The sequence below is a fragment of the Diceros bicornis genome, chromosome 8 (assembly GCF_020826845.1).
Source record: "Diceros bicornis minor isolate mBicDic1 chromosome 8, mDicBic1.mat.cur, whole genome shotgun sequence".
NCBI lineage: Eukaryota > Metazoa > Chordata > Mammalia > Perissodactyla > Rhinocerotidae > Diceros > Diceros bicornis.
The window spans coordinates 59,731,106-59,743,438 of record NC_080747.1 but is presented as its reverse complement, the minus strand read 5'-3'; the positions used below and the strand labels follow the sequence as shown (position 1 = coordinate 59,743,438).

The 12,333-nt window shown below is 39.0% G+C and overlaps 1 protein-coding gene across 1 annotated transcript; it reads right to left on the bottom strand.

Annotated features, from left to right (window-relative positions):
- Window positions 1-10,783: 10,783 nt before the first annotated feature.
- Window positions 10,784-11,838, bottom strand: LOC131409344 (platelet factor 4-like). The gene is made up of 3 exons (XM_058546436.1): window positions 11,542-11,838; window positions 11,148-11,277; window positions 10,784-11,004 (listed from the first exon to the last, which is right to left on the bottom strand). Exons 1-3 carry the CDS (start codon window positions 11,648-11,650, stop codon window positions 10,902-10,904), a joined length of 342 nt encoding a protein of 113 aa, XP_058402419.1. The 5' UTR covers window positions 11,651-11,838; the 3' UTR covers window positions 10,784-10,901.
- Between the last annotated feature and the right edge of the window lie 495 nt (window positions 11,839-12,333).

Sequence of the window (12,333 nt, the reverse complement as noted above, 5' to 3'; positions counted from 1 at the left end):
TGTCTGACTTGTGCTTTTCTAGGCAGGAAAACCCTTTCCCAATGCCATGGCTGATAGAGGCGGCAGCTTGAAAGTGTTCTCAGGATAGTTAGCCAGGGTAACTCCGAAGGGAGGGTATACAAGTCACCACATTGGTTGGCTGTGCAAAATTTTGTTTTGGTCCTTTGGCACTTTGAGTCATACCTACTAATTTTTTTTTTTTTTTTTTTGGTGAGGAAAATCAGCCCTGAGCTAACATCCATGCCAATCCTCCTATTTTTTTTTTTTTTTTTTGCTGAGGAAGACTGGCCCTGAGCTAACATCGTGCCCATCTTCTTCCACTTTATGCAGGACACCGCCTCAGCATGGCCTGACAAGCGATGCTTTGGTATGCGCCCAGGATCTGAACCCGGGCAGCGAGCAGTGGAGTGAGCTGGCCCCCCTACTAATTATTAAATCCAACTAAGTGTGTTGTTTGAGGCAAGTAGTGAAAAGAAAATAAGCAAAAGAATATTGTACCACCCATACCTCATTTCCAGTGTTTCCTCTCCCCAAAATCAATTTCAGGAAATTTTATTGCTATTTCAGCCTTTGGTTTGCTGCTTATCCCTATTGGGGCCCAAGGCAGGCTACCCCTAAATATCCCACAATAGTATACTGATTATTTTGAATTAAAGTTACTTGAGGAGGTAAAGGGCATTCTGATCCTCCTGTAAAAGTAGGAAATAAATCTCCCCTGTGACAGGTGTTCTCCCTGCATCCTTATCACCAAAGATGGGGAATTCCGGGTTAAGAAGCCTGAATAAATAAGCCTTGGTAATTTATTACCTAAAACCTAAACTCTGCTTAAATTCCTCCCTAATTACATACCTCAAATCTAATTTTCTTTGTCCTGTCATTCCTCATAAATTTATGATTTCTTTGTGTAAAAGATATATATAATGACTGCATTGTTCACTCTCTGAGCATCATATCTCTATGATCTCTAATATGTACATATTAACCTGGGGTTTTCTCCTATTAATCTGGTCTTGTGTCAATTTTATTATTAGTCCAGCCATAAGAACACAAGAAGGGTACAAAGGGGATTTTCCCCTCCCCAACAGTTTTGGCAAGCCAGCCAGGAGACCTCACCGGCTGGAAAACTGCTTTTTCCCTTGGCTTCTGCAAATTAAGAGATCCTGGGACATCTGACACAAAAGCTGGCAAAAATGTAAGTCTTCTTACAATGTCAGCCTCCCAGATCTCTGTCTGCAGGATCCAATGGGAATAAAAGTGGTGAGAATCTTTTTCTAACTCTAAATATAGATTAGCAGGAGAAAATATTTGTGAAACTAATTTCTTGGACAAAAGTGACTCTAGTAAAGATTTGGGATGAGGACTCTTGATTTTGTTGATCCTTTCCTCCCAGAAATGGTCTTTTGTCTCCGCCAGCCAGAGGATGGTTATGTATCTGAAGGGCAGCCGAACAAGCTATGGATCTGATCTTAGAGAATCTAAACACCCTATTCTGTTCAAAAGGTGGAAAACACGTGATTCCCTGTGTTTTGGAACAGCTGTTTAAAAACAGGTCCCCCCATAATTCTTAGGCTAACTCTGGGAGTGAATTTTTTGGATCTTGGGACAACTGCATCCTTTGCCTTCTCCTTTGGGATGCCCCTAGCATCCATGGTTAAGCATTAAAAAGGCTTATTTGTTTGAGTTGCTATTAAGATCCTACTCATTAATGGCCAGATGATGGATCTTTTAAACTGGAAAACTTCTAAATTGGAAAAACTTTTAGCGAGCTCTCGTAATAGTGTAACGGCTAGCCGTTAAGACTCCCTTAATAAGATGGAAAGTCAGAAATTAGAACAAAAGTCAAAGTCCACTCACACTCCTTCTTATTTGCCTCAGACATCTGCAGATACTGTAAAAAAATTAAGACGTTGGAAGTACAATTGCCTGGCACTTAAGAAGGAAAAGGAAAAACATAATATAACAGCTAGACTTAGCGACTCCCTAACAAGATGAGAGAACAAAAAATTTAGATCTAACACAAAAATCCAATGTAAAACCCTCTTTTTAAAATCCTGCCCCATCTGCCTGTTTTAACTTCCTTTCCCTACAATATTTACAGAGAACACTCCAGCCTAATCTCTAAGAGTTTACAGGTTACTCATGGAATTGCTGAAAGCCAGAAACTGAGTTGAGCAGAAGCACCCCGGACAGGCAGTAAGGCTCGCTTTGCTGGTCTCCATAATCAGGCTCTGCCAGCTTCAGGCCTTCCTATGCAATATCCTTTGCAGATATACCCTAGAACTCCCTCTTAGGGAATTCATGTTCCCTGGACAACAGCCCTTTTACCTCCACTCCATGGCTATTCTGTAATGCCCAATCAAGAGAAAAAAATAAAATTTCACATTGTCCCTTCCTTTCCAAATCCAGACCCATTGGTCATTGACCTTTTCTCTCCCCGTGGTAGCTATTGTGCTCTTGCTTGTCTTGTTAGTGTCCTAATGGCTTGGCTTAACTTGCTGCCTGCCTGCCACATGCATGCATACTACCAGAAATATTTACTGTTTTTCTCAGCTGAAAACTGAAAAGATATTTAGAAGGATTTTTTTTAGTAGCTCTATGGTCAAAACGTGGCCAAACTGAAAGCTGATCTTCAGAGCCTGACAGGAATATTTTTATGGGCCTTCTTATCTAAGTTAAAATAAAACTATGTACCCAGAAGGAAAGAAGCAAACTAAAGATAATGTAATTGGATGGGTAGATCAACCTATGATGTCATTCAACTCACAACCTAATTTGTGAGGAATTGAGAACAACCTTATCTTACAAATCTCTGTGAAACTGAAAATGCAGCTCTAAAGGCGGTTCTGATTCCACCCATTCTCTTTCACCAATCCCAAAACCTCCCTTATTTATCTCAAAAGGCTTGTAACCTCTCCAGGAACTCTTATTTAGACCATCCCCAATTCCTAAGACTGAAGGAAAATTTTAAATCACAATTACCTGAAACTCATATAAAAAAAACTTGCATTTTTTTCTGTCTTTTGAAGTTATAAATTTTACCATGTCTTTAGAGAGTAAACACCCCAGAAGACAAGAGCCCACAATTGCCTCAGACCACAACTGGCTAGCTCAATCAGTAAAGCCTAAGGTTAAAGAAAAAAATGTTTCATTTTAAATGCAGGCTGGGCCGGCCCCGTGGCTTAGCGGTTAAGTGCTCACGCTCCGCTGCTGGCGGTCCGGGTTCGGATCCCGGGCGCGCACCGACGCACCGCTTCTCCGGCCATGCTGAGGCCACGTCCCACATACAGCAATTAGAAGGATGTGCAGCTATGACATACAACTATCTACTGGGGCTTTGGGGGAAAAAATAAATAAATAAAATTATTAAGTGCAGGCTGCTACAAAGGCTCTCTCACCTCAAATCTAATTCACAGCCACCTAGTCTAAGGCAAATATACATTTTAAAAGTCTTTTCCACAAATATTAACACCAATAAAAAAATTTTAAGCAGATAACCTTAACTCATTGCATCTGCTGGAGACACAATTATTTATCAAGTAGTGAGTTTTGTATTGTACCTGATTCGTGGCTGCAATTTTTAAAATAAAAGCTGTAAGATCTCTGTTTGTGTCTGTCTCTATATATGTATGCATGTTATAGATACAATATTTTTCTACTTGGTGATATTATCAAAATGAATTTCTAAAGAGCTCTATTTAATTAACTGAAAGTACCTACATAAATTATTTCTAAATATAATAAAATCTAACTCAAATGTTCTCCAAGTTAGCATGATATAAAATAATCTTTGGTAAATAAAAGCTTGGTTTAATTAAAATTGGCATGTCTTCAGAGTTATCAGCATTTGATATAATGCAAACATGCATTTTATTCTACCTGGGTTATTAGTCCAATGAGCTCATGCTATCTCTGTTACAAAATTTGTCAGCAAGAAAAAAGTTAACTTAAGATAATAACTAACTGCTTTAATATCTCATGAACTTTTCATAAATAATCAAGTATGATTGCTAAGAACAAGTGAATTATATAGCTGTTAATGAAACAAGGATTTTTTAAATTATGTTTTATGGTATGTGTACTTTAAAATAGCTTCCTTAAATTTTTTGGTAACTTGAAACTTTAGAGTTTTGCTAAATAAAATTAAATGATGGAAAATTCATTAAATATCTAGGTCATCTCCAGATAAGATAAAATAATAAAATATTAATTACTGTACAGGGGTTTATCTACTTCTGGCTCCTTATTACAGAGAAACTAAAAGATAAATTTGGGTCTATTAATAAACATTGTCTGTGCTTTTTTGAAAGATTGCACTATAAAAATGTTTCTAGAAGTTATAAAATGTATTCATAAATTTGTTAATCTAAAGAATATGGTATAACATACAGTTCACAATTGCTTACTTCTTAGTTTTCACTGTAAATGAAGGTTTCTAGGGTTAAAATTCTAATTAATATATGTAATTAAATCTACTAAAAACAATAAAGGAAAAATCTCTGTATACAAGGAAAATAAGATGTATGTTTTTGGTAGTTAAAAAAAGTATGAGGAATGGAGATGCATTTTGTTGAGAAAAATCATAATTTTGCCCCAAAATAAATCTGGTTATTGCTAAATAAAAAAGAGAACAAGAGACAAACTAAAATAGATATAGAAAGTTATAGAAGGTTTGTAGAAAAGATCTTTGGATAGGGATTTTATGTGTGGCCAATGCTAACTAAGATTGAAATGAACTTAATTAAATGAGTGAGTTTTATTATTAATATTAAGCTGGTACAAAATTAAAATTTGATTTTCTTTCCCTGTTTAAAAAGAGAGAAAGAGAGGAAATCTTACCTTGTGTGGTCAAGTTAGCTAAAACTAAATCGTTATTTTAAGAATTTTAAAAATAAGCTTTAATATCAATAGTGTATATAAAACTGGAACTAAGTTTTCTTTTCATCTCTTAAAAGATCAAAGTATTCTCGGAATATTGGTCTGCTCTTGATAAGAGATTATGAAAGGTTTTTCCTTACTTTTTCGTGTTTTATCAGAACTTTTCCCTGTGCTTTATGTTAAAAACTGAGTCTTATCTATGAAAAAGAGCTAAGGTTTTGCAGCTATGTAACCTTCTATATTTGTCTTTGAAATCTTTTTGTCACTATGGTTAAATAGATAATTAAATATTAAGTTTCATAATGATCTGTGATCCTACTTAGGCAAATGTTTCAAAAAATCTTTAATATTTTTACAAACTTCCCCAAATCAAATTCTAAATGAAGTCTTTTTTGACCTCTAGCTAACTTGGGGGTTTTTCAGAGGATCCCTGAAACAGCTCAAAAGATTTGTTCTCTCTCCTTATAAAAAGAGGAGTATTAAGCTAATTAGGTTTATTTGATATGTTAAATTACATGGAAAGCATTATCAAATAAGAAACAACATTTAGCCTTCTTTATGCTGTATCTACATAAGTATATGTTATAAGAATTCCAGAAATTCTGTGAAATTCCTAGAAATTTAATGTGTTCTAGTATAAAATGTTGCCTGTCATCAAATTGAGGCTCACACTAAATATCAGGAAAGCATCTTAGCTGGCTTTCAGGCAAAGCCAGCAACAGCAGAATCTATAAAAGTCATGACACATGTGGATCAAGTCCATTCTGCTTCTGCAAAAAAAAAAAAACAAACAAATTGTCCCCTCATTGCCAGACTTTTGCCAACCTAATGTCCTTATAAAATGGCAACAGTCTGTTCCTGAATCAGAGAAATTAAGACGGGTAAACAAAGGCTCTAAGGTAAACAGTCAGGGCTATAGGAAACCCAAGACACCCTTTTGCTTCTTCCTGACTCCATGGCAAACCCCATTTTTCAGTTTTTACATTTCTGAATCCACTATGCAAAAAACTATTTCTGTTCCCAGAGGCCTCAGAACTCCCTGTGGGTTCTTTGAGCACCTGCAGCTAGATTTCATTCAACTGCCACTTGGTATGAGTAGTCAATATGTTCTTGTTATCGTATGTCTGTTTTCCAGATGAGTTGTAGCCTTCCTTTGCCACGAGGCTGATGCCCTCAAAATGGCAAATAAAACAGTTAGAAAATGTGTTTCCCACTTGGAGTATACCTTCCACAATCTACACTGATTGAGGCAATCACTTCACTGGGCAAATCACAGGAGCCTTAACAAAAACTTTACAAACTGCTTGAAATTATCACTGTTCCTATCACCCTCAATCATCAGGCAAAGTGGAGAAAACTAATGGGAAAACTGGATTCAAGCAGGATAAGAATTAATTACACGGGACTGAATGAACTGATGAGAATGATTATAATTTTTTTGACTTTTTGTCTGAAATATTACTGTCTTTTCAATCTTATGTTTTTCCAGATTTAAGAAAATCTTTTTTTCTTTTCTTGTAAGCTATCTATGACTTACAGCAATTTGGTGAATTATAACTTTGTAAGCAGAATTGAAACAATTACTTTTTCCCCCTACCTGATCTCCCCAAAATTCAGAAACTTTCAGTGAGTATTCTTATTTTCATGACAATATATTTATTTGCACAAGTTCAATAAGAATCTGTTTTCCTCGTAACAGGACACAATTGGAAACATTGGCTATATTTAAGGCTTTGACTGAAATGTCGTGTTTGAGACAGACATGCATAAACTCAGATCTAACCAAAGAGCTTTAAGGAATTAAGGTTGACTCTATGAAGCCAATAAAGCCCCTTGACAAAACAGCCTGGTACCTTATTTACAGGGTTTCTGATAGCCTAACCAGGTGCGTAAAGAAGATGCAAGAAACTCAAGATACGTTGGGAGCCTCAAAAAGAGAGGAATTCACCCAAATCTACAGGTATTACAGGCAGAACATCTGCATTGGCTTCTTAGCCTTAAGAGGCTATTAACAGTTCAATCTAGAGATTCCTTATGAAATGTTCCAGCGAAGTAAATTTAAAAGAGCCTATACAATCAATCGTTATTCTTGCTGTACTTATGTAAGTCACCGAGCCAAGTTTATTGAAACTAGACTTATTTTGCAAACAAATTAGCCTGAATTTGACTATCTTTGATAAAATAAGGGTGATTTTAGAGACAAAAATTGTATTTCAGTGGAAACTATAATACACACTTATGGATGTTAGATTCTAGTGCTGTTAATTTGCCGTGAAGTTTTGTTATTTACCTAAAAATTGGACTGGATCCTAAATGCTTCCAGTTTCCTCAAATATTTGGCTACAATTCTCCAAACTAACATTTTCAATTTTTCTCTCACTTTTGACCTGGAATCATTAAGAACTAAAGCTGCCCCTTTTCCCTGAAACCCTGCAAACTGAAGCTGAATAACTTGTAAACTTGAAAGACTGCCACAATAGCCCTTGTTTAAACAAACTTCATACCTGTTTCTGAGTAAGCCATGCAGAAAGTTTACCTGAACATCCAATGACATCGTTAGAGACATTTCAAACTGCAAAAGGTGCTTTGACCCTGACATTTAGAAATCTTGACTGGCTTCCCCTTAGGCTCAGAAACTGTTTTATAATTTGCTCCAACCATTAATCATTTTTTTTCTTTGTTTCCATAGAAATGCCTCTTGCTAAATACCTGATTGCTTGCATCATAGACCTAACTTTGGGAGCCCACCTGCATCACCACATCCTGAAATAGAGACAGAACTGTTTAACTGAGCTGACCTATTTTCAGGTCTAAAAGATTAATTCAACGAAATAATGAAACAATCTACCTGATCAACTTTTAATATGTGAAACTTCCAGGCAAGTTTCAGAGGAGGGACTTGCTGGGACCCAGGACACTCCACCCCAAAATATCCCACAATAACATACTGGTTATTTTCATTTAAAGTTATTTGAGAAGCAAAAAGGGCATTCTGACCTTCCTGCCTCTCTTCCCCCTGAAAGCAGGAAATAAATCTCCCTTGTAAAAGATGCCCTTCCTGCATCCTCATCATCAGAGCTAGGGAATTCCAGGCCAAGAAGCCTGTATAAACAAACCTTGCTAATTTACTACCTCAAGCCTAAACTCCGCTTAAATTCCTCACTAACTATGTGCCTCAAATCTAAGTTTCTTTGTCCTGTTGTTCCTCACAAATTTATTGTTTCTTTGTGTAAAAGATATGTATACTGCCTGCTTTGTTCATTCTCTGAGCATCATTTCTCTACGGTCTCCAATACTGGGTTTTTCTCCTATTAATCTGGTCTTGTGTCAATTTTATTGTCCAGCCATAATAACACAAGAGGGATAGAAAGGGGATTTTACCCCCTCCCTGACTTCACCAAGAATCACACCGTTAAATGTCGTACTCAACACTCCAAAGTGACCAAGATGGTGCATTGAGAACAATATTGAGAGCAATAATAGTATTAGTAGTTGCTAATTTTTAAGCACAGACTATGTATGAGCGACTATGCCAGGTGTTCTGCATATATCATCTATTGAGTCATCACAGTAATCTACGAAGTAGAGACTCATAATATTTCCATTTCACAGAAGAAACTAAGGCACAGAGGGGAAGTGAGTGTGGCACAGCCTTGGAAGCCATGCTAACGACATTGGATCTTGAAGGTTTTATGCAGGGAAGTATCTGTGTTTTGGAAAGATAATTTGGGTGACTGTGCATAAGGTGGACTGAAAGTGAAGAACACCAAATGGGCAAAAACTAGTTGGGAGACCATCATTCTCTCTCCCTACTCTAGCTCTGCAGAATGATAAACGTGCTGAGGACTTAATGGTCCTGTGTCTCTCTACTTAGTTTTCACCTTGTGGCAGTTCCATTCTTCCCTTTACCCCACGGCAAATTCCTACTCCACCTCCAAGAGCTGGTTTATGGAACAGTTCCTCTCTGAAGAATTAGCTAACACACCACTGGGCTGTGTGAAAGGCAGCATCGTGTGAGAGCAAGAGAAGGGAGTTGGGAGTCAGACTGATCTGCTCAGCCTCTAACAGACTGTGGCCTCTGGAGATTCCTTAACCTTTCTGAGACTGTTACCTCAACTCTACAATGGAAATAATATTACCTAACATGCAAAGCAGTGTGGAAGTTTAGATGCTACTCTGGCATTTCATAAGCCTCTATAAATAGTGTCTATTTCAGTAGCTTGTCATCTCAAAGCCCCCCGCCCCCAAGGAGACTGAATTGTACCATTCTCCATTTTCTCTCAGCAGTCTAATCCCACCTCTACACAAACATTGTCACATTACGTTGAAATGACATTAGTTCATGAGTGAGAGTCTGTAGTTTTCTCCTGCCTCAACTAGATTCTGCCTTCTTGCCCATTATGATGGGCTGAACAATGCTCCCTCCTCCGAGATTTCCATGCCCTAATCCCTGGAACCTGTGAAAGTGTTACCTTATATGGCAAAAAAGTCTTTGGAGGTGTGTTAAGGATCTTGAGATGGGAAAATTATTCTGAATTATATGAGTGGGCCCAAGGTAATCACCAGGGTCCTTTTAAGGGGCAGGCAAGGTATAAGAAGCAGAAGGGTCAGAACAGATCAGTGGTTACCAGAGGCAAAGGGGGTAGGGAGGTGGGCAAAATGGGTAAAGGGGCACGTACATCTGGTGATGGATAAAAACCAGATTATTGGTGGTGAGCGTGATACAGTCTATACAGAAACTGGTATATAATAATGTACACCTGAAATTACACAGTGTTATAAACCAATATGACCTCAATAAAATAATTTAAAAAAAAGAAGTAGAAGGGTCAGCGGTGACAACGGAAGCAGAGGTTGGAGTGATGTAGTTTGAAGGTGGAGGAAGAGGCCACGAGCTGGGGAATGCAGGTGGCCTCTAGAAGCTGAAAAAGACAAGGAAATGGATTGTCCTCTAGAGCCTCCAGAAGGAATGCAGCTCTGAGGATGCTTTGAGTTTAGCCTGTAAGACATTTTGGACTTGTGACTTCCAGAACTGTAAGATAATAAATTTTGTGTTGTTTAAGCCATTGAGTTTGTGGTAATTTATTACAGAAGCAATAGGTAACTAACACACTCATCTTGCAACACCTTCCTTTCTCCCCAAAGTAGAATAGTGTCTTCCTAAAGCATGAACGAAATTACAACCTTGCGCCTCTCCTGGTTTCCACAGCTGTTTAACATATAATCTCAATATTTCCAGTGTTAAAGGATTCATGGAACAGTGGTAGATTGCAAATAAGATTTTACAGAACCTGAGAATACTGAAGGAAAAACCTATTCAAGACATTTGCATGCTTATAGCAACACTCATGGTCTATAAATGGAATGTAATAACCAATTCTGTAGGTTTGCCAACTGTGGGATTCATTACAGGTAGTAATGTGGGTATGAGAACTGTTTTTAATATTTCATTTTTGTGAAATGTCAGCCTTTTCAAAGGACCAATAAAGCGTAAAAATATTTTAATGTAATTCTGTGGAAAGTATCAATATGCTTCCATTAAGTAGTATAGATTCTTGTTTTATTTTTATTAATTTTCTAATACTGGCATAGAGTATAAATTTTAAGGGGATAAAGCAGTCTGGTTTATTTATTTAATTGTTTTTAAAAAGCAGCCCAGTAAAGCTTAAGTGCTATTAATATTTATTGACAAAGCTAATTGTACCATTAGTATGCAAATAAGTAGCTAAGTCATACAATCATGTAAATATGCAAATATGTATCAGTCAACATATAACACCAAGCCTTAAACCAAATCTTTCTTCAAAATATATTTTTGCTTAAAATTCTAGAGATTTTTTCTTATATGAAATTGTGATGCATCAACACTATTTCTTTGCTCTATTAAGAAATATTTTGACTATACCACAACTTGATTTATTTTATTTATTTAGAATTTAAAGGATAATAAAAACATCAGAAGATTTTTCCACAGATTGAAAATGAAAAAAACAAAACAAAACACGTTATATAGCAAATGTACAGATTCAGGCAGCTGATAGCTGACTCTCCAAAATTTTCTTGATTATTTTCTTATACACGGGGGCCTGCGGGTCCACGCAAGTTTTCCTCCCATTCCTCATGGTAGCTCTGCCAGGGAGAGAAGAGGCGCCCTTCAGTAGATGGGTTTGAACACAGGATTAGGCTCAGGGTGCAGGGGGTCATGGAGGGGCGGTAGGGAAGGGCAAAGGAGGCTGAGGGTGGGCGCAGAAGAAGCAAATGCAAAGACTCACATCAGTTGTGGGGTGTGACAGTAGACTCCGGCCCTGATCACCTCCAAGCTGTTGACTTGCTTGGGACGGACTTGGGAGCTGGTCTTCGCACAGACGCAGCGCAGGTCTCCATCTCCTCCTTCAGGATCTGCTGGGGGTGGGGGAGAGGTTGGAGGAGGGGAGGGAGAGGTGACTTCATGAGTGGCCAAAGGTTCCTTAGGGACCTTCCCCACTGCCTTCATTTTCTCACCCACAAATCATACCTCTTTCAGAAGGAAGTATTATTGACTACGTGGTAAAGCGCACGGGGCAGCGCTTGGCACAGCGCCTAGACACTTAGCAAGCGCTCAACAAAGTGCTGGGGGCTGCCCCGGGTCGCTCCCCGGGTCCCTCCCGGCCTTGCCTCTGTTCTCACCGCTGGCGAGGGAGACCACGGCTGGCAGGAGCAGCAGTCCCAGGAGCAGCAGTCCCAGGAGCAGCAGCCCCGGGCGGGGCCGGGGGCGGGGGGCGGCTCCGAGGCTCATGTCGCGGAGGTGCCAGCAGGAGCCGAGAGCGCAGAGGCGGTAGGCGCTAGGCTCCTCAGGCCGGTGGCTCCTGAGACTCTCCAGGCCCGTTTTATCCCCACTGTCTGTCCGGTCCGGAAACCTGGGATGGAGAGTGGCAAGCTGCGCTGCTGAAGCTGAGACATTTCGGGGAAGAGCTTGGCTCTGGCCAGCCAAGATTAGGGGAGTCAAAAAAAAAAGAGCCCAGGGTCTGCAGTCTTGGCTGGGAACTGGTAGCAGAATCCACACACCCACCTGAATTCGTATATACGCACATTTGTGCAGTTGAAAGCAGTGCTTGAACCTTATAAAAAGTGTGTTTTCTTTGCTCTGTGTAATACTAGAGCTCGCTGTAGTCACCGTGTTGCCATTTACGCAGCGCGTCCCTTCAGGACTGAGAGTTTCTGCCCCCTCGCCAGCTCCCAACTGCCTTATTAGGAGCTGCTCCTTCGCTCCTGCTTTTTTTGTTGATTACTATTGAGTTGAGTTTGGCGGCTGTGTGTGTTCGAGGTGTGTAGTTTGTAATCATTTTCTGCTACTAAAAAGCTGAATTTGGTCTCTAGGCGATGACTCGAAGCTGAATTTCACCCGGAGGTGGAGGGCTTCCTCACTCTCTTGAATAGATCTACCTGACTCTACCAATCATCATCCAATATACTCTAGGA